This window comes from Schistocerca americana, chromosome 3, assembly GCF_021461395.2.
Source record: "Schistocerca americana isolate TAMUIC-IGC-003095 chromosome 3, iqSchAmer2.1, whole genome shotgun sequence".
Lineage (NCBI taxonomy): Eukaryota > Metazoa > Arthropoda > Insecta > Orthoptera > Acrididae > Schistocerca > Schistocerca americana.
In genome coordinates, this window is record NC_060121.1 from 350537612 (window position 1) to 350558270 (window position 20659).

Below are 20659 nucleotides of genomic sequence, written 5' to 3' on the forward strand. Positions count from 1 at the left end.
GAACAGCAAGTAACAGATACGTGTTTAGTACATCTGAAGAGGAGGCTAGAAGCCAATAAATCGATCATGTTATAAAATTGATCATTATTTGCAACTTGAGGCAAATTTACTCTAATTCTCAATCATACGACTGCGTTCCCACGATTCCGTAAGCACCGTAAGCAATGGAACTATTAAATATCAACATCAGTAATTGAGAAGACGGTAGATGTATGAGTTTTGTCACTACACAAGATCAAAGTTACTCATGGGAAGAGCGCTTATTGTGGTAAATCTATTCGTAGTAATACCTGGGCTAGTTTGCGGAGTTGCTGGAGTTGTGGGCTTGTAACAGGACAGTGTGGGGGAGGGGAAGTCTTACACCGATGAAATCGGTACAGAACGATAACAAACGCTACAGAAGGATATTAAACATGTGCTAAATAAAGAGGTACCACAGACAGTAGATGAGGAAAACACAAACAGTATGCCCTTATGAGGAAGCGAATTTAGGGAAATGTCTGGTAAGACTATCAGAAAGGAGAAATGAAGTTAAGTTTGTTGGGGCAGCCCAAGATAAAATATTTCATACAATTTTTTGAGGGTACAGGTGTTGTGAATATGGTAGATAAGTTATCATCAAGATAGGGGTACGATGTTAGGTAAGTCATAACACTGAGGTTTATTTTTAATGGATTAGCGCTTTTGGATATGTGTAAGAGCAGCTAGTAATTCTATTATCAAATGTATGCCTTTCAGCTTATTACCAAGTACAGAAATTTCGCAGTGATGGGGTATATACAAATTACGTCTAATACCGTTAATAATACAATTACCACCCACATTTTTTCCTGGGGGTTGAATAAGCATTTTACAGCGGCTTTGCCGATTAATTGATGTGATACTCATCTGGAATTAAATTAGTGAGACCATGAAACCACAAAAACCGTCACGAAGACCGGAGCAGAAATGGTACTAAGAAGCTTCGGATTACCAGTTGTTTCTGTTCGGACGGTGAATAAGTCAGCGACGAAGCTGTCCTTGAAAGCTGTAGTTTGAACAAAAATTCGAGTAAGGTCTTGTGAGCAGTCTTCAGCATCTTACGTTATTGTGGTCTAGGTAGAGCGTCTTTGATTCGTAGCCAAAACGACATCGGTCCCGGGTTCGAAATCCGTCCCACTTAAATTTTGATTAATAATCAGCATTGGTGGCTGAAGACTTCCAACATAGGAAGTCACCCTCATTCTGCCAACAGCATTGTCAGAGGACCGACAGAGGCTCAGGGCACTCTTGTCCTTGGGGTGGAAAACTGCCCTTAAAGGCGCAAAAGACAATGTGTACCCATAGGACATGTGGCCTCTAATTGAGAAATAATCATGATGATCTCTCCATCGGAAAAGTACTCAGGAGTAGCCCCATTCGGACCTTCGGGAGGGGACCGCCAAAGGGGAGGTGTCTGTGGAAAAAATATTGAATAACATACGAAAGGATAAATGTCTACTAGTCAGGGCGTGCAATGCCAGATGCTTGAACGTGGTACAGAAGAAAGAAAATCTGAGAAGGGAAAAGCAAAAGCTCAATCTAGATATAATTGGTGCCAGTGAAGTGAAAAGGAAAGAACGCAAGGATTTCTGGTCAGATGAGTACAGGGTTATACCAACAGCGGCAGAAAATGGTGTAAATGGTATGAATAGGAAGGTAGGGCAAAGAATGTATTACCGTGAACAGTTCAGTGACTGTTGTACTTATCAGAATCGACAGCTAACCAACACCGACAAAGATAGTACAGGTATACATGACGACGTTGCAAGCTGAGGATGAAAAGATAGAGAAAGTATGAGGATAATGAAAAGGTAATACAGTACGTCAAGGGAGATGAAAATAAATTATGGGGGACTGGAATTCGGTTGAGGGGAACGAATAGAAGAAAAGGTTACAGGCGAATATGGGTTAGGACAAGGAATGAGAGAGGAGAAAGACTAATTGAGTTCGGTAATACATTTCAGCCAGTAATAGCGAATATTCTGTTCAAGAATCACATGACTAGGAGGTATACTTGCAAAACGGCGGGTAATACGGAAATGTTTCAGTTAGATTACATCATAGTCAGACAGAAATTCCGAAATCAGATACTGGATTGTAAGGCGTACCCAGGAGCAGATACAGAGTCAGGTCATAACGTAGTAATGATGAAGAGTAGGCTGAAGTTTAAGAGATTAGTCAGGAAGAATCAATGCGCAGAGAAGTGGGATACGGAAGTACTAAGGAATGACGAGGTACGCTTTAAGTTCTCTAAGACAATAGATACAGCAGTAAGGAATAGATCGGTAGGTAGTACAGCTGAAGAAGAATGGACATATCTAAAAAGGGCAATCACAGACGGTGGAAAGACAAACATAAGGTACAAAGAAGACAACGGAGAAGAAACCAAAGGTAATAGGAGAAATAATTCAGTTGATCGATGAAAGAAAGGAGTACAAAAATGTTCACGGAAATACAGAAATTCAAGTCGCTGAGGAGTGAAATAAATAGGAAGTACAGGGAAGCTAAGACGAAATGGCTGCACGAAAAATGTGAAAAATCGAAAAAGAAATGCTTGTCGGAAGGACTGACTCAGCATATAGGAAACTCAAAACATCCTTTGGTGAAATTAAAAGCAAGGGTGGCAACATTAAGAGCCCAACGGGAATTCCACTGTTAAATGCAGAGCCGAGAGCGGATAGGTGGAAAGAGTACACTGAAGGCCTCTACGTGGGGGAAGATTTGTCTGACGTGATAGAAAAAGAAACACCAGTCGATTTAGAAGAGACATGGGATTCAGTATTAGAGTCAGAATTTAAGAGAGCTTTGGAGGATTTATGATCAGTTAAGGCAGAAGGGACAGATAACATTGCATCAGAATTTCTGAAATTAGTGGGAGAAATTGGTATGTAGAATGAGTGTTTTTTTGTGGTTTTAGGGCGCACAACTTCAACGGCCATAGCGCCCAGACTCCGTTAGGAATGCACCGCGAGTCACAAGTTTAAAACAGCAACGAAACGGAAAACACGATAACAGACAGACTGACAGGCATAGGATTAAAAAAAAAACAGCATAATCAAATGTCCTTAGAGAGGGTTGTCAAGTTGATAAAATGAAGAACGCGAGCAGCTGCTCGTGGGTCATCCGCTAAAATGGCATCTAGAGTACATGGCAGGCCAAGATCAAGACGCAGTGTGTTAAAATCCGGACAGGACGTTAAAATGTGGCGGACCGTCAACAACTGCCCACATGGGCAGAACGGCGCCGGCGCAGCCGTCAGCAGATGGCGATGGCTGAACCGGCAGTGTCCAATTCGTAGCCGGGCCAAAACTACCTCCTCCCGCCGAGAAGGGCGTGAGGAGGACGTCCAAGCCGCGGGAAGAGGTTTCAAGGCCCGAAGCTTGTTGTCTGTAAGTGCAGCCCAATCGGCATGCCACAGCGATAAAATGCGCCGACAAATAACCCTGCTACAATCTGACGAGGGGACACAACAAGAAGCTGTCCGAGGCTGGAGGACCGCAGCCTTGGCTGCGGCATCTGCAGCTTCGTTCCCAGGGATACCGACATGGCCAGGAACCCACATAAAGCTAACCGGAGAACCGACGTCCACCAGCTGCTGAAGAGAGCGTTGGATCCGGTGCACCAAAGGGTGAACCGGGTACGGATCACTGAGGCTCTGGATGGCGCTCAGGGAATCGGAGCAGATGACATATGCAGAATGTCGGTGGCGGCAGATGTAATGAACAGCCTGGTAGAGGGCAAAGAGCTCAGCTGTGAAGACCGAGCAATGGCCATGGAGCCGGTATTTGAAACTTTGTGCCCCGACAGTAAAAGAACAACCGACCCCATCATTGGTCTTAGAGCCATCTGTATAAATGAAGGTCATATTAATGAACTTCGAACGAAGTTCGACAAAACGGGAGTGGTAGACTGAACCGGGGGTAACCTCCTTTGGGAGCGAGCTGAGGTCAAGGTGAACGCGAACCTGAGCCTGGAGCCAAGGTGGCGTGTGGCTCTCGCCCACTCGAAAGGTTGCAGGGAGTGAAAAATTAAGGTGTTGAAGGAGGCGACGAAAGCAAACTCCATGGGGTAGCAGGGCAGAGACATACAACCCGTATTGACGGTCGAGAGAGTCGTCAAAATAGGAACGATAAGACGGGTGGTCGGGCATTGCCAGTAGCCGACAGGCATACCGACAAAGCAGCATATCGCGCCGGTGGGGGAGTGGCAATTCACCAGCGTCAGCATGAAGACTCTCGGCAGGACTAGTATAAAACGCTCCGATCGCAAGTCGTAAACCCCGATGTTGTATGGAGTTGAGGCGGCGTAAGATGGATGGCCGTGCAGAGGAGTATACGAAGCTCCCATAATCCAGCTTGGAGCGGACGATTGACCGATATAGGCGAAGTAGGACGGTTCGATCCGCTCCCCACGACATACCACTGAGAACACGGAGGACATTTAGTGAACGGGTACAAAGGGCAGCCAAATAAGACATGTGGAGACCAGCTAAGTTTCCTGTCAAATGTAAGACCTAAAAATTTTGTTGTCTCCACGAATGGGAGAGCAACGGGACCGAGTCTTAAGGACGGTGGGAGAAACTCTTTGTAGCGCCAGAAGTTAATACAGACCGTCTTCTCGGCAGAAAAACGGAAGCCATTGGCGACACTCCAGGAGTAAAGACGGTCAGGAGAACGCTGAAGACAGCGCTCCAGGAAACATGTACGCTGCGCGCTGCAATAGATGGTAAAATCGTCCACGAAAAGGGAGCCTGATACATCAGCTGGGAGGCAATCCATTATTGGATTGATCGCTATGGCGAAGAGAGCGATGCTCAAAACTGAGCCCTGAGGCACGCCATTCTCCTGGCGAAAGGTGTCCGACAGGACAGAACCCACGTACCCTGAACTATCGATCCATTAAAAAGGAACGAATAAAAAGAGGGAGGCGACCGCGAAGGCCCCATGTATGCATGTTGCGGAGAATGCCCGCCCTCCAACAGGTGTCGTAAGCCTTCTCCAAATCAAAGAACACAGCCGCGGTCGGGCGCTTCCGCAAGAAGTTATTCATAATTAAGGTCGACAAAGTAACCAGATGATCAACAGTAGAGCGGCGCCTACGAAATCCACATTGTACACTGGTAAGTAGGCGTCGAAACTCGAGCAGCCAAACCAAACGGGAGTTAACCATTCGCTCCATCACTTTACAGAGACAGCTAGTAAGCGAGATGGGTCGATAACTGGAAGGCAAGTGCTTGTCCTTCCCCGGCTTAGGAATCGGTACAACAATAGACTCGCGCCAGCATGCGGGAACATGTCCCTCAATCCAAATGCGATTATAAGTACGAAGAAGGAAACCTTTACCCGCAGGATAAGGTTCTTCAGCATCTGAATATGAATAGAATCAGGCCCTGTAGCGGAGGACCGTGATCGGCCAAGTGCGTTTTCGAGTTCCCTCATGGTGAATGGGGCATTATAACTATCACGATTCGAGGAGCGGAAGTTAGGTGGCCTGGCCTTCTCTGCCTGTTTGCGGGGGAGGAATGCAGGGTGGTAATGAGCGGAGCTCGAAACCTCTGCGAAAAAGCGGCCGAAGGCATTGGAGACAGCCTCAGGGGCCACATGGACGTCATTCGCGACCGTCAAGCCAGAAACTGGTGAGTGGACCTTAGTGCCAAATAGCCGGCGCAGGCTACCCCAGACAACAGAAGGAGTAAAATTGTTGAAGGTGCTTGTGAAAGCAGCCCAGCTGGCTTTCTTGGTTTCTTTAATAATACGACGACACTGTGCACGTAATCGTTTATAATTGATACAATTCGCCACTGTAGGGTGACGTTTAAAGGTGCGTAAAGCACGTCGACGAGCACGTAAAGCATCTCTACATGCTGCGGTCCACCAGGGGACCGGTACGCGACGTGGAGAAGAAGTAGGGTGAGGGATGGAATATTCAGCAGCAGTGAGAATGACTTCCGTGAGGTGTGCGACCTGACGATCGCAGCTTGTGAAGATTTGATCCTGAAAGGTCGCCCTGGAAGAGAAGATCCCCAGTCTGCTTTGGAGATGGTCCAACTAGATGAGCACGGAGAGGGGGTATGCTGCAGGAGATGGATAACACACGGGAAGTGGTCGCTCTAATATGTATCAGAAAGTGTATACCACTCAAACCGGCGTGCAAGTTGGGGAGTACATATAGAGAGGTCTAAATGGGAATAGGTGTGAGATGTGTCCGAAAGAAAAGTAGGGTCGCCAGTATTGAGGCAGACAAGATTGAGCTGGTTGAAAAGGTCTGCTAACAGGGAGCTCCTCGGGCAGGATGCTGGAAAGCTCCAAAGGGGATGGTGGGCATTGAAGTCTCCAGTTAACAAAAATGGTGCAGGTAGCTGAGCAATAAGTTGCATCATGTCTGCCCTGGTAACGGCAGACAACGATGGAGTGTAAACGGTACAAATGGAAAATGTAAAAGTGGGGAGAGTAATTCGGATGGCAACTGCCTGCAGGCCGGTGTGCAACGTGATGGGATCGTAGTAAATATCATCCCGGACCAGCAACATAACCCCTCCATGAGCCGCGATACCTACCACAAGGAGTAGGTCAAAACGCACAGAGGTGTAGTGTGCCAAGGCAATTTGATCGCATGGGCGTAGCTTCGTTTCCTGGAGGGCTACGACAAGCGGACGGTGCAAGCGGAGCAGCAACTTCAAGTCCTCTCGGTTGGAGCGAATGCTGCGAATATTCCAGTGAATAAGTGCCATCGTAAGAAGAAAAGGAAGATGAAAGAAGGGGTCACCTCGAAGGCCGCTGAGGGCCTGGCTTCGAGCGAGCACTGCCGCCGCTATCAGTAGGCGGACAGTCATCGTCCATTGGTTCTATAGGTTCATCGGCCATCTGGGTAAGATGGCCGGGAGGGGGAGCTTCCTCCGCCGGTGAACGGCCAGATGTTCGGCTACCAGCGGTGCGGCCAGGCGAAACGGATGACGGCCTGGGGCGGCAACCGCTGGGTGGCGCAGGAGAAGAAATGCGCCGTGGCGGAGAAGGAGAACTGTGCTTCCTATGAGCCTTCTTGGAAGGTCGTTTGGTGGAAGTACCGGTCGATGGCTGGGAGGTCGAGGTACGTAGGAAGTCTGCACGGGACGGTTCCTTCTTGAAGGCCCGTGCATCTGACTACTGGGTCTTCGTCTTAGCAGAAGCTGATGAAGGGGCTGGTGTCTGTGGGGTGATGGGAGGAAGAGGAGACGTCAACCGTGCGATCTTAGCACTGGCCGAACGGACGACCGTGGTGCTGAAGGTCAGATTACATGTCTGGGTTGCCACCTCCATGGTAGTCCGAGGAGAGGCGAGGACAGTACTGTATTTCCCCGCTGGGAGCAGCGTGGGCTTCCTACTAGCCAATAGCTTGCGAGCAGCCGAGGTGGACACTTTCTCTTTGACCCGAATTTCTTGGATACAGCGTTCGTCCATATAGACGGGACAGTCGCGGGAGGATGCTGCATGGTCACCCTGACAGTTCACACAACGAGGAGATGGAGGTGGACAGTCACCCTCATGGGCATCCCTGCCAAAAGTGACACATTTAGCCGCATTGGAACAAGACTGTCGAGTGTGATTGAATCGCTGACACTGGTAGCAGCGCGTAGGTGTCGGGACATAGGGGCGAACAGAAATAACCTCGTAGCCCGCCTTGATGCGTGATGGCAGCTTAACACTATCAAAGATCAAGAAAAGTTTCCGGGTCGGTACAAGGTCATTGTTGACCTTTTTCATGACCCTATGGACAGCCGTCACGCCCTGCTCAGCGAGGAAAGATTGAATCTCCTCGTCAGTCAATCCGTCGAGGGCTCTAGTATAGACCAAACCATGAGACGAATTCAAAGTTCGGTGAGCCTCCACCCAGACAGGGAACGTGGACAGTAGTGTGGCCCGAAGCAGTTTCTGTGCCTGAAAAGCGCTCTCAGTTTCTAGTAACAAGGTACCATTACGCAACCTCGTACAAGACTTAACAGTATCGGCTATGGGATCTACACCCTTCTGGATAACGAAAGGGTTGACAGAGGAAAAATCCTTTCCGTCCTCAGATCGAGAAATGACGAGGAACTGTGGGGTAGGCGGTAGTACTTTTGTCACTGGGGGCTGGTCATGTTTCCGTTTGTGGGCAGAAGTCGAGAGAGAAGAAGAGAAATTTATTGCGGAGGAATCCCCCATGATTGCCAGCGTCTCCGATGGCGCGCTCCTTCCTTATTGGGACCCTCTCAGAGAGCACTCCCGCCTTAGGTGAATGTTTACACCTCAGGTCACACCTCCCGAGAAACAGATGGAGGGACCAATCGGCATGGTCCGAAGGTATCAGCTCAGGCAATCACCCCTCCCTGGGCCTGGCCTTCAGCAGGGGGTACGTGCGTGCCTTACTTGTCTACCCAGGGTGGGGAATTACGGGTTACCCCGTCACCGGCTACGTGTGCGAACGCGTGGGTCGGCCTTCAGGCGCGCACAGGGAGGAAGGAAGAAGAAGAAGAAGAAGAAGAGAGGGAGAGAGAGGACAGACTGTCTCAAACGCCGAGGCGGAGACCAGAGAAGGCAAAGAAGGCAAAGACGGCAAAGACGGCAAAGACGGCAAGGAGGCAGAGAAGGCAAGGGGGCAGAGAAGGCAAGGAGGCAGAGAAGGCAAGAGGGCAGAGAAGGCAAGAGGGGAGAGAAGGCAAGAGGGGAGAGAAGGCAAGAGGGGAGAGAAGGCAAGAGGGGAGAGAAGGCAAGAGGGGAGAGAAGGCAAGAGGGGAGAGAAGGCAAGAGGGGAGAGAAGGCAAGAGGGGAGAGAAGGCAAGAGGGGAGAGAAGGCAAGAGGGGAGAGAAGGCAAGAGGGGAGAGAAGGCAAGAGGGGAGAGAAGGCAAGAGGGGAGAGAAGGCAAGAGGGGAGAGAAGGCAAGAGGGGAGAGAAGGCAAGAGGGGAGAGAAGGCAAGGGGGGAGAGAAGGCAAGGGGGGAGAGAAGGCAAGGGGGGAGAGAAGGCAAGGGGGGAGAGAAGGCAAGGGGGGAGAGAAGGCAAGGGGGGAGAGAAGGCAAGGGGGGAGAGAAGGCAAGGGGGAGAGAAGGCAAGGGGGGAGAGAAGGCAAGGGGGGAGAGAAGGCAAGGGGGGAGAGAAGGCAAGGGGGGAGAGAAGGCAAGGGGGGAGAGAAGGCAAGGGGGGAGAGAAGGCAAGGGGGGAGAGAAGGCAAGGGGGGAGAGAAGGCAAGGGGGGAGAGAAGGCAAGGGGGGAGAGAAGGCAAGGGGGGAGAGAAGGCAAGGGGGGAGAGAAGGCAAGGGGGGAGAGGAGAGAAGGCAAGGGGGGGAGAGAAGGCAAGGGGGGAGAGAAGGCAAGGGGGGAGAGAAGGCAAGGGGGGAGAGAAGGCAAGGGGGGAGAGAAGGCAAGGGGGGGAGAGAAGGCAAGGGGGGAGAGAAGGCAAGGGGGGGAGAGAAGGCAAGGGCGGGAGAGAGGCAAGGGGGGGAGAGAAGGCAAGGGGGGAGAGAAGGCAAGGGGGGAGAGAAGGCAAGGGGGGAGAGAAGGCAAGGGGGGAGAGAGAAGGCAAGGGGGGAGAGAAGCAAGGGGGGAGAGAAGGCAAGGGGGGAGAGAAGGCAAGGGGGGAGAGAAGGCAAGGGGGGAGAGAAGGCAAGGGGGGAAGAGAAGGCAAGGGGGGAGAGAAGGCAAGGGGGGAGAGAAGGCAAGGGGGGAGAGAAGGCAAGGGGGGAGAGAAGGCAAGGGGGGAGAGAAGGCAAGGGGGGAGAGAAGGCAAGGGGGGAGAGAAGGCAAGGGGGGAGAGAAGGCAAGGGGGGAGAGAAGGCAAGGGGGAGAGAAGGCAAGGGGGGAGAGAAGGCAAGGGGGAGAGAAGGCAAGGGGGGAGAGAAGGCAAGGGGGGAGAGAAGGCAAGGGGGGAGAGAAGGCAAGGGGGGAGAGAAGGCAAGGGGGGAGAGAAGGCAAGGGGGGAGAGAAGGCAAGGGGGGAGAGAAGGCAAGGGGGGAGAGAAGGCAAGGGGGGAGAGAAGGCAAGGGGGGAGAGAAGGCAAGGGGGGAGAGAAGGCAAGGGGGGAGAGAAGAGCAAGGGGGGAGAGAAGGCAAGGGGGGAGAGAAGGCAAGGGGGGAGAGAAGGCAAGGGGGGAGAGAAGGCAAGGGGGGAGAGAAGGCAAGGGGGGAGAGAAGGCAAGGGGGAGAGAAGGCAAGGGGGGAGAGAAGGCAAGGGGGGAGAGAAGGCAAGGGGGGAGAGAAGGCAAGGGGGGGAGAGAAGGCAAGGGGGGAGAGAAGGCAAGGGGGGAGAGAAGGCAAGGGGGGAGAGAAGGCAAGGGGGGAGAGAAGGCAAGGGGGGAGAGAAGGCAAGGGGGGAGAGAAGGCAAGGGGGGAGAGAAGGCAAGGGGGGAGAGAAGGCAAGGGGGGAGAGAAGGCAAGGGGGGAGAGAAGGCAAGGGGGGAGAGAGAAGGCAAGGGGGGAGAGAAGGCAAGGGGGGAGAGAAGGCAAGGGGGGAGAGAAGGCAAGGGGGGAGAGAAGGCAAGGGGGGAGAGAAGGCAAGGGGGAGAGAAGGCAAGGGGGGGAGAGAAGGCAAGGGGGAGAGAAGGCAAGGGGGGAGAGAAGGCAAGGGGGGAGAGAAGGCAAGGGGGAGAGAAGGCAAGGGGGGAGAGAAGGCAAGGGGGGGAGAGAAGGCAAGGGGGGAGAGAAGGCAAGGGGGGAGAGAGAGGCAAGGGGGGAGAGGAAGGCAAGGGGGGGAGAGAAGGCAAGGGGGGAGAGAAGGCAAGGGGGGAGAGAAGGCAAGGGGGGAGAGAAGGCAAGGGGGGAGAGAAGGCAAGGGGGGAGAGAAGGCAAGGGGGGAGAGAAGGCAAGGGGGGAGAGAAGGCAAGGGGGGAGAGAAGGCAAGGGGGGAGAGAAGGCAAGGGGGGAGAGAAGGCAAGGGGGGAGAGAAGGCAAGGGGGGAGAGAAGGCAAGGGGGAGAGAAGGCAAGGGGGGAGAGAAGGCAAGGGGGGAGAGAAGGCAAGGGGGGAGAGAAGGCAAGGGGGGAGAGAAGGCAAGGGGGGAGAGAAGGCAAGGGGGGAGAGAAGGCAAGGGGGGAGAGAAGGCAAGGGGGGAGAGAAGGCAAGGGGGGAGAGAAGGCAAGGGGGGAGAGAAGGCAAGGGGGGAGAGAAGGCAAGGGGGGAGAGAAGGCAAGGGGGGAGAGAAGGCAAGGGGGGAGAGAAGGCAAGGGGGGAGAGAAGGCAAGGGGGGAGAGAAGGCAAGGAAGGCAAGGGGGGAGAGAAGGCAAGGGGGGAGAGAAGGCAAGGGGGGAGAGAAGGCAAGGGGGGAGAGAAGGCAAGGGGGGAGAGAAGGCAAGGGGGGAGAGAAGGCAAGGGGGGAGAGAAGGCAAGGGGGGAGAGAAGGCAAGGGGGGAGAGAAGGCAAGGGGGGAGAGAAGGCAAGGGGGGAGAGAAGGCAAGGGGGGAGAGAAGGCAAGGGGGGAGAGAAGGCAAGGGGGGAGAGAAGGCAAGGGGGGGAGAGAAGGCAAGGGGGGAGAGAAGGCAAGGGGGGAGAGAAGGCAAGGGGGGAGAGAAGGCAAGGGGGGAGAGAAGGCAAGGGGGGAGAGAAGGCAAGGGGGGGAGAGAAGGCAAGGGGGGGAGAGAAGGCAAGGGGGGAGAGAAGGCAAGGGGGGAGAGAAGGCAAGGGGGGAGAGAAGGCAAGGGGGGAGAGAAGGCAAGGGGGGAGAGAAGGCAAGGGGGGAGAGAAGGCAAGGGGGGAGAGAAGGCAAGGGGGGGAGAGAAGGCAAGGGGGGAGAGAAGGCAAGGGGGGGAGAGAAGGCAAGGGGGGAGAGAAGGCAAGGGGGGAGAGAAGGCAAGGGGGGAGAGAAGGCAAGGGGGGAGAGAAGGCAAGGGGGGAGAGAAGGCAAGGGGGGAGAGAAGGCAAGGGGGGAGAGAAGGCAAGGGGGGAGAGAAGGCAAGGGGGGGAGAGAAGGCAAGGGGGGGAGAGAAGGCAAGGGGGGAGATAAGGCCAAGGGGGGAGATAAGGCAAGGGGGGAGATAAGGCAAGGGGGGAGAGATAAGGCAGAGGGGAGAGAAGGCCAGAGGGGAGAGAAGGCCAGAGAGGGGAGAGAAGGCCAGAGGGGAGAGAAGGCAAGAGGGGAGAGAAGGCCAGAGGGGAGAGAAGGCAGAGAGGGCAAGAGGGGAGAGAAGGCAAGAGGGGAGAGAAGGCAAGAGGGGAGAGAAGGCAAGAGGGGAGAGAAGGCAAGAGGGGAGAGAAGGCAAGAGGGGAGAGAAGGCAAGAGGGGAGAGAAGGCCAGAGGGGAGAGAAGGCCAGAGGGGAGAGAAGGCCAGAGGGGAGAGAAGGCCAGAGGGGAGAGAAGGCAAGAGGGGAGAGAAGGCAAGAGGGGAGAGAAGGCAAGAGGGGAGAGAAGGCAAGAGGGGAGAGAAGGCAAGAGGGGAGAGAAGGCAAGAGGGGAGAGAAGGCAAGAGGGGAGAGAAGGCAAGAGGGGGAGAGAAGGCAAGAGGGGAGAGAAGGCAAGAGGGGGAGAGAAGGCAAGAGGGGAGAGAAGGCAAGAGGGGAGAGAAGGCAAGAGGGGAGAGAAGGCAAGAGGGGAGAGAAGGCAAGAGGGGAGAGAAGGCAAGAGGGGAGAGAAGGCAAGAGGGGAGAGAAGGCAAGAGGGGAGAGAAGGCAAGAGGGGAGAGAAGGCAAGAGGGGAGAGAAGGCAAGAGGGGAGAGAAGGCAAGAGGGGAGAGAAGGCAAGAGGGGAGAGAAGGCAAGAGGGGGAGAGAAGGCAAGAGGGGAGAGAAGGCAAGAGGGGAGAGAAGGCAAGAGGGGAGAGAAGGCAAGAGGGGAGAGAAGGCAAGAGGGGAGAGAAGGCAAGAGGGGAGAGAAGGCAAGAGGGGAGAGAAGGCAAGAGGGGAGAGAAGGCAAGAGGGGAGAGAAGGCAAGAGGGGAGAGAAGGCAAGAGGGGAGAGAAGGCAAGAGGGGAGAGAAGGCAAGAGGGGAGAGAAGGCAAGAGGGGAGAGAAGGCAAGAGGGGAGAGAAGGCAAGAGGGAGAGAAGGCAAGAGGGGAGAGAAGGCAAGAGGGGGAGAGAAGGCAAGAGGGGAGAGAAGGCAAGAGGGGAGAGAAGGCAAGAGGGGAGAGAAGGCAAGAGGGGAGAGAAGGCAAGAGGGGAGAGAAGGCAAGAGGGGAGAGAAGGCAAGAGGGGAGAGAAGGCAAGAGGGGAGAGAAGGCAAGAGGGGAGAGAAGGCAAGAGGGGAGAGAAGGCAAGAGGGGAGAGAAGGCAAGAGGGGAGAGAAGGCAAGAGGGGAGAGAAGGCAAGAGGGGAGAGAAGGCAAGAGGGGAGAGAAGGCAAGAGGGGGAGAGAAGGCAAGAGGGGAGAGAAGGCAAGAGGGGAGAGAAGGCAAGAGGGGAGAGAAGGCAAGAGGGGGGAGAGAAGGCAAGAGGGGAGAGAAGGCAAGAGGGGAGAGAAGGCAAGAGGGGAGAGAAGGCAAGAGGGGAGAGAAGGCAAGAGGGGAGAGAAGGCTAGAGGGGGAGAGAAGGCAAGAGGGGAGAGAAGGCTAGAGGGGAGAGAAGGCAAGAGGGGAGAGAAGGCAAGAGGGGAGAGAAGGCAAGAGGGGGAGAGAAGGCAAGAGGGGGAGAGAAGGCAAGAGGGGGAGAAGAAGGCAAGAGGGGAAAAGAAGGCAAGAGGGGAAAGAAGGCAAGAGGGGAAAAGAAGGCAAGAGGGGAAAAGAAGGCAAGAGGGGAAAAGAAGGCAAGAGGGGAAAAGAAGGCAGAGAGGGGAAAAGAAGGCAAGAGGGGAAAAGAAGGCAAGAGGGGAAAAGAAGGCAAGAGGGGGAAAAGAAGGCAAGAGGGGAAAAGAAGGCAAGAGGGGAAAAGAAGGCAAGAGGGGAAAAGAAGGCAAGAGGGGAAAAGAAGGCAAGAGGGGAAAAGAAGGCAAGAGGGGGAAAAGAAGGCAAGAGGGGAAAAGAAGGCAAGAGGGGAAAAGAAGGCAAGAGGGGAAAAGAAGGCAAGAGGGGAAACGAAGGCAAGAGGGGAAAAGAAGGCAAGAGGGGAAAAGAAGGCAAGAGGGGAAAAGAAGGCAAGAGGGGAAAAGAAGGCAAGAGGGGAAAAGAAGGCAAGAGGGGGAAAAGAAGGCAAGAGGGGAAAAGAAGGCAAGAGGGGAAAAGAAGGCAAGAGGGGAAAAGAAGGCAAGAGGGGAAAAGAAGGCAAGAGGGGAAAAGAAGGCAAGAGGGGAAAAGAAGGCAAGAGGGGGAAAAGAAGGCAAGAGGGGGAAAAGAAGGCAAGAGGGGAAAAGAAGGCAAGAGGGGGAAAAGAAGGCAAGAGGGGAAAAGAAGGCAAGAGGGGAAAGAAGGCAAGAGGGGGAAAAGAAGGCAAGAGGGGGAAAAGAAGGCAAGAGGGGGAAAGAAGGCAAGAGGGGGAAAGAAGGCAAGAGGGGGAAAGAAGGCAAGAGGGGGGAAAGAAGGCAAGAGGGGGAAAGAAGGCAAGAGGGGGGAAAGAAGGCAAGAGGGGGAAGAAGGCAAGAGGGGGAAAGAAGGCAAGAGGGGGAAAGAAGGCAAGAGGGGGAAAGAAGGCAAGAGGGGGAAAGAAGGCAAGAGGGGGAAAGAAGGCAAGAGGGGGAAAGAAGGCAAGAGGGGGAAAGAAGGCAAGAGGGGGAAAGGAAGGCAAGAGGGGAAAGAAGGCAAGAGGGGGAAAGAAGGCAAGAGGGGAAAGAAGGCAAGAGGGGGAAAGAAGGCAAGAGGGGGAAAGAAGGCAAGAGGGGGAAAAGAAGCAAGAGGGGGAAAAGAAGGCAAGAGGGGGAAAAGAAGGCAAGAGGGGGAAAGAAGGCAAGAGGGGGAAAAGAAGGCAAGAGGGGAAAAGAAGGCAAGAGGGGGGAAAAGAAGGCAAGAGGGGAAAAGAAGGCAAGAGGGGGAAAAGAAGGCAAGAGGGGAAAAGAAGGCAAGAGGGGAAAAGAAGGCAAGAGGGGAAAGAAGGCAAGAAGGGGAAAGAAGGCAAGAAGGGGAAAGAAGGCAAGAAGGGGGAAAGAAGGCAGAAGGGGAAAGAAGGCAAGAAGGGGAAAGAAGGCAAGAAGGGGGAAAGAAGGCAAGAAGGGGAAAGAAGGCAAGAAGGGGAAAGAAGGCAAGAAGGGGAAAGAAGGCAAGAAGGGGAAAGAAGGCAAGAAGGGGAAAGAAGGCAAGAAGGGGAAAGAAGGCAAGAAGGGGAAAGAAGGCAAGAAGGGGAAAGAAGGCAAGAAGGGGAAAGAAGGCAAGAAGGGGAAAGAAGGCAAGAAGGGGAAAGAAGGCAAGAAGGGGAAAGAAGGCAAGAAGGGGAAAGAAGGCAAGAAGGGGGAAAGAAGGCAAGAAGGGGAAAGAAGGCAAAGAAGGGGAAAGAAGGCAAGAAGGGGAAAGAAGGCAAGAAGGGGAAAGAAGGCAAGAAGGGGAAAGAAGGCAAGAAGGGGAAAGAAGGCAAGAAGGGGAAAGAAGGCAAGAAGGGGAAAGAAGGCAAGAAGGGGAAAGAAGGCAAGAAGGGGAAAGAAGGCAAGAAGGGGAAAGAAGGCAAGAAGGGGAAAGAAGGCAAGAAGGGGAAAGAAGGCAAGAAGGGGAAAGAAGGCAAGAAGGGGAAAGAAGGCAAGAAGGGGAAAGAAGGCAAGAAGGGGAAAGAAGGCAAGAAGGGGAAAGAAGGCAAGAAGGGGAAAGAAGGCAAGAAGGGGAAAGAAGGCAAGAAGGGGAAAGAAGGCAAGAAGGGGAAAGAAGGCAAGAAGGGGAAAGAAGGCAAGAAGGGGAAAGAAGGCAAGAAGGGGAAAGAAGGCAAGAAGGGGAAAGAAGGCAAGAAGGGGAAAGAAGGCAAGAAGGGGAAAGAAGGCAAGAAGGGGAAAGAAGGCAAGAAGGGGAAAGAAGGCAAGAAGGGGAAAGAAGGCAAGAAGGGGAAAGAAGGCAAGAAGGGGAAAGAAGGCAAGAAGGGGAAAGAAGGCAAGAAGGGGAAAGAAGGCAAGAAGGGGAAAGAAGGCAAGAAGGGGAAAGAAGGCAAGAAGGGGAAAGAAGGCAAGAAGGGGAAAGAAGGCAAGAAGGGGAAAGAAGGCAAGAAGGGGAAAGAAGGCAAGAAGGGGAAAGAAGGCAAGAAGGGGAAAGAAGGCAAGAAGGGGAAAGAAGGCAAGAAGGGGAAAGAAGGCAAGAAGGGGAAAGAAGGCAAGAAGGGGAAAGAAGGCAAGAAGGGGAAAGAAGGCAAGAAGGGGAAAGAAGGCAAGAAGGGGAAAGAAGGCAAGAAGGGGAAAGAAGGCAAGAAGGGGAAAGAAGGCAAGAAGGGGAAAGAAGGCAAGAAGGGGAAAGAAGGCAAGAAGGGGAAAGAAGGCAAGAAGGGGAAAGAAGGCAAGAAGGGGAAAGAAGGCAAGAAGGGGAAAGAAGGCAAGAAGGGGAAAGAAGGCAAGAAGGGGAAAGAAGGCAAGAAGGGGAAAGAAGGCAAGAAGGGGAAAGAAGGCAAGAAGGGGAAAGAAGGCAAGAAGGGGAAAGAAGGCAAGAAGGGGAAAGAAGGCAAGAAGGGGAAAGAAGGCAAGAAGGGGAAAGAAGGCAAGAAGGGGAAAGAAGGCAAGAAGGGGAAAGAAGGCAAGAAGGGGAAAGAAGGCAAGAAGGGGAAAGAAGGCAAGAAGGGGAAAGAAGGCAAGAAGGGGAAAGAAGGCAAGAAGGGGAAAGAAGGCAAGAAGGGGAAAGAAGGCAAGAAGGGGAAAGAAGGCAAGAAGGGGAAAGAAGGCAAGAAGGGGAAAGAAGGCAAGAAGGGGAAAGAAGGCAAGAAGGGGAAAGAAGGCAAGAAGGGGAAAGAAGGCAAGAAGGGGAAAGAAGGCAAGAAGGGGAAAGAAGGCAAGAAGGGGAAAGAAGGCAAGAAGGGGAAAGAAGGCAAGAAGGGGAAAGAAGGCAAGAAGGGGAAAGAAGGCAAGAAGGGGAAAGAAGGCAAGAAGGGGAAAGAAGGCAAGAAGGGGAAAGAAGGCAAGAAGGGGAAAGAAGGCAAGAAGGGGAAAGAAGGCAAGAAGGGGAAAGAAGGCAAGAAGGGGAAAGAAGGCAAGAAGGGGAAAGAAGGCAAGAAGGGGAAAGAAGGCAAGAAGGGGAAAGAAGGCAAGAAGGGGAAAGAAGGCAAGAAGGGGAAAGAAGGCAAGAAGGGGAAAGAAGGCAAGAAGGGGAAAGAAGGCAAGAAGGGGAAAGAAGGCAAGAAGGGGAAAGAAGGCAAGAAGGGGAAAGAAGGCAAGAAGGGGAAAGAAGGCAAGAAGGGGAAAGAAGGCAAGAAGGGGAAAGAAGGCAAGAAGGGGAAAGAAGGCAAGAAGGGGAAAGAAGGCAAGAAGGGGAAAGAAGGCAAGAAGGGGAAAGAAGGCAAGAAGGGGAAAGAAGGCAAGAAGGGGAAAGAAGGCAAGAAGGGGAAAGAAGGCAAGAAGGGGAAAGAAGGCAAGAAGGGGAAAGAAGGCAAGAAGGGGAAAGAAGGCAAGAAGGGGAAAGAAGGCAAGAAGGGGAAAGAAGGCAAGAAGGGGAAAGAAGGCAAGAAGGGGAAAGAAGGCAAGAAGGGGAAAGAAGGCAAGAAGGGGAAAGAAGGCAAGAAGGGGAAAGAAGGCAAGAAGGGGAAAGAAGGCAAGAAGGGGAAAGAAGGCAAGAAGGGGAAAGAAGGCAAGAAGGGGAAAGAAGGCAAGAAGGGGAAAGAAGGCAAGAAGGGGAAAGAAGGCAAGAAGGGGAAAGAAGGCAAGAAGGGGAAAGAAGGCAAGAAGGGGAAAGAAGGCAAGAAGGGGAAAGAAGGCAAGAAGGGGAAAGAAGGCAAGAAGGGGAAAGAAGGCAAGAAGGGGAAAGAAGGCAAGAAGGGGAAAGAAGGCAAGAAGGGGAAAGAAGGCAAGAAGGGGAAAGAAGGCAAGAAGGGGAAAGAAGGCAAGAAGGGGAAAGAAGGCAAGAAGGGGAAAGAAGGCAAGAAGGGGAAAGAAGGCAAGAAGGGGAAAGAAGGCAAGAAGGGGAAAGAAGGCAAGAAGGGGAAAGAAGGCAAGAAGGGGAAAGAAGGCAAGAAGGGGAAAGAAGGCAAGAAGGGGAAAGAAGGCAAGAAGGGGAAAGAAGGCAAGAAGGGGAAAGAAGGCAAGAAGGGGAAAGAAGGCAAGAAGGGGAAAGAAGGCAAGAAGGGGAAAGAAGGCAAGAAGGGGAAAGAAGGCAAGAAGGGGAAAGAAGGCAAGAAGGGGAAAGAAGGCAAGAAGGGGAAAGAAGGCAAGAAGGGGAAAGAAGGCAAGAAGGGGAAAGAAGGCAAGAAGGGGAAAGAAGGCAAGAAGGGGAAAGAAGGCAAGAAGGGGAAAGAAGGCAAGAAGGGGAAAGAAGGCAAGAAGGGGAAAGAAGGCAAGAAGGGGAAAGAAGGCAAGAAGGGGAAAGAAGGCAAGAAGGGGAAAGAAGGCAAGAAGGGGAAAGAAGGCAAGAAGGGGAAAGAAGGCAAGAAGGGGAAAGAAGGCAAGAAGGGGAAAGAAGGCAAGAAGGGGAAAGAAGGCAAGAAGGGGAAAGAAGGCAAGAAGGGGAAAGAAGGCAAGAAGGGGAAAGAAGGCAAGAAGGGGAAAGAAGGCAAGAAGGGGAAAGAAGGCAAGAAGGGGAAAGAAGGCAAGAAGGGGAAAGAAGGCAAGAAGGGGAAAGAAGGCAAGAAGGGGAAAGAAGGCAAGAAGGGGAAAGAAGGCAAGAAGGGGAAAGAAGGCAAGAAGGGGAAAGAAGGCAAGAAGGGGAAAGAAGGCAAGAAGGGGAAAGAAGGCAAGAAGGGGAAAGAAGGCAAGAAGGGGAAAGAAGGCAAGAAGGGGAAAGAAGGCAAGAAGGGGAAAGAAGGCAAGAAGGGGAAAGAAGGCAAGAAGGGGAAAGAAGGCAAGAAGGGGAAAGAAGGCAAGAAGGGGAAAGAAGGCAAGAAGGGGAAAGAAGGCAAGAAGGGGAAAGAAGGCAAGAAGGGGAAAGAAGGCAAGAAGGGGAAAGAAGGCAAGAAGGGGAAAGAAGGCAAGAAGGGGAAAGAAGGCAAGAAGGGGAAAGAAGGCAAGAAGGGGAAAGAAGGCAAGAAGGGGAAAGAAGGCAAGAAGGGGAAAGAAGGCAAGAAGGGGAAAGAAGGCAAGAAGGGAAAGAAGGCAAGAAGGGAAAGAAGGCAAGAAGGGAAAGAAGGCAAGAAGGGAAAGAAGGCAAGAAGGGAAAGAAGGCAAGAAGGGAAAGAAGGCAAGAAGGGAAAGAAGGCAAGAAGGGAAAGAAGGCAAGAAGGGAAAGAAGGCAAGAAGGGAAAGAAGGCAAGAAGGGAAAGAAGGCAAGAAGGGAAAGAAGGCAAGAAGGGAAAGAAGGCAAGAAGGGAAAGAAGGCAAGAAGGGAAAGAAGGCAAGAAGGGAAAGAAGGCAAGAAGGGAAAGAAGGCAAGAAGGGAAAGAAGGCAAGAAGGGAAAGAAGGCAAGAAGGGAAAGAAGGCAAGAAGGGAAAGAAGGCAAGAAGGGAAAGAAGGCAAGAAGGGAAAGAAGGCAAGAAGGGAAAGAAGGCAAGAAGGGAAAGAAGGCAAGAAGGGAAAGAAGGCAAGAAGGGAAAGAAGGCAAGAAGGGAAAGAAGGCAAGAAGGGAAAGAAGGCAAGAAGGGAAAGAAGGCAAGAAGGGAAAGAAGGCAAGAAGGGAAAGAAGGCAAGAAGGGAAAGAAGGCAAGAAGGGAAAGAAGGCAAGAAGGGAAAGAAGGCAAGAAGGGAAAGAAGGCAAGAAGGGAAAGAAGGCAAGAAGGGAAAGAAGGCAAGAAGGGAAAGAAGGCAAGAAGGGAAAGAAGGCAAGAAGGGAAAGAAGGCAAGAAGGGAAAGAAGGCAAGAAGGGAAAGAAGGCAAGAAGGGAAAGAAGGCAAGAAGGGAAAGAAGGCAAGAAGGGAAAGAAGGCAAGAAGGGAAAGAAGGCAAGAAGGGAAAGAAGGCAAGAAGGGAAAGAAGGCAAGAAGGGAAAGAAGGCAAGAAGGGAAAGAAGGCAAGAAGGGAAAGAAGGCAAGAAGGGAAAGAAGGCAAGAAGGGAAAGAAGGCAAGAAGGGAAAGAAGGCAAGAAGGGAAAGAAGGCAAGAAGGGAAAGAAGGCAAGAAGGGAAAGAAGGCAAGAAGGGAAAGAAGGCAAGAAGGGAAAGAAGGCAAGAAGGGAAAGAAGGCAAGAAGGGAAAGAAGGCAAGAAGGGAAAGAAGGCAAGAAGGGAAAGAAGGCAAGAAGGGAAAGAAGGCAAGAAGGGAAAGAAGGCAAGAAGGGAAAGAAGGCAAGAAGGGAAAGAAGGCAAGAAGGGAAAGAAGGCAAGAAGGGAAAGAAGGCAAGAAGGGAAAGAAGGCAAGAAGGGAAAGAAGGCAAGAAGGGAAAGAAGGCAAGAAGGGAAAGAAGGCAAGAAGGGAAAGAAGGCAAGAAGGGAAAGAAGGCAAGAAGGGAAAGAAGGCAAGGGAAAGAAGGCAAGGGAAAGAAGGCAAGGGAAAGAGTAAGGAAGACAGTTAGATGGAGAAGAACAAAGAATGGAACCAACCAAAGAAGGAAGAAACGAGAAGTGAAAAACCAAGAAGACCACAAATATAGGTCGTGGGACCGCACGTCTCCGGACGCAGGCGCTAACTACCCCCTTGAGGGGGATTGACTCCTTTTAGTCGCCTCTTACGACAGGCAGAAGACCTCGGGCCTATTTTAACCCCCGGACCTGCATGGGGGGTAGAATGTGTGTGGCGACATACAACCTTACTTTCGGAAAAATATCATCCACACAATTCCGAAGACTGCAAGAACTGACAGCTG

The 20659-nt window shown here is 52.5% G+C and overlaps 1 protein-coding gene across 1 annotated transcript in view; it reads left to right on the forward strand.

The window, feature by feature from the left end:
• Positions 1-20659, forward strand: part of LOC124606077 (collagen alpha-1(IV) chain-like) — a 75086-nt gene that overhangs the window by 32689 nt on the left and 21738 nt on the right. Inside the window, exon 3 of the mRNA XM_047138041.1 lies at positions 13534-20325. Within this exon, the coding sequence (XP_046993997.1) occupies positions 13534-20325 (6792 nt within the window). The remainder of the gene's footprint in view (positions 1-13533; positions 20326-20659) is intronic.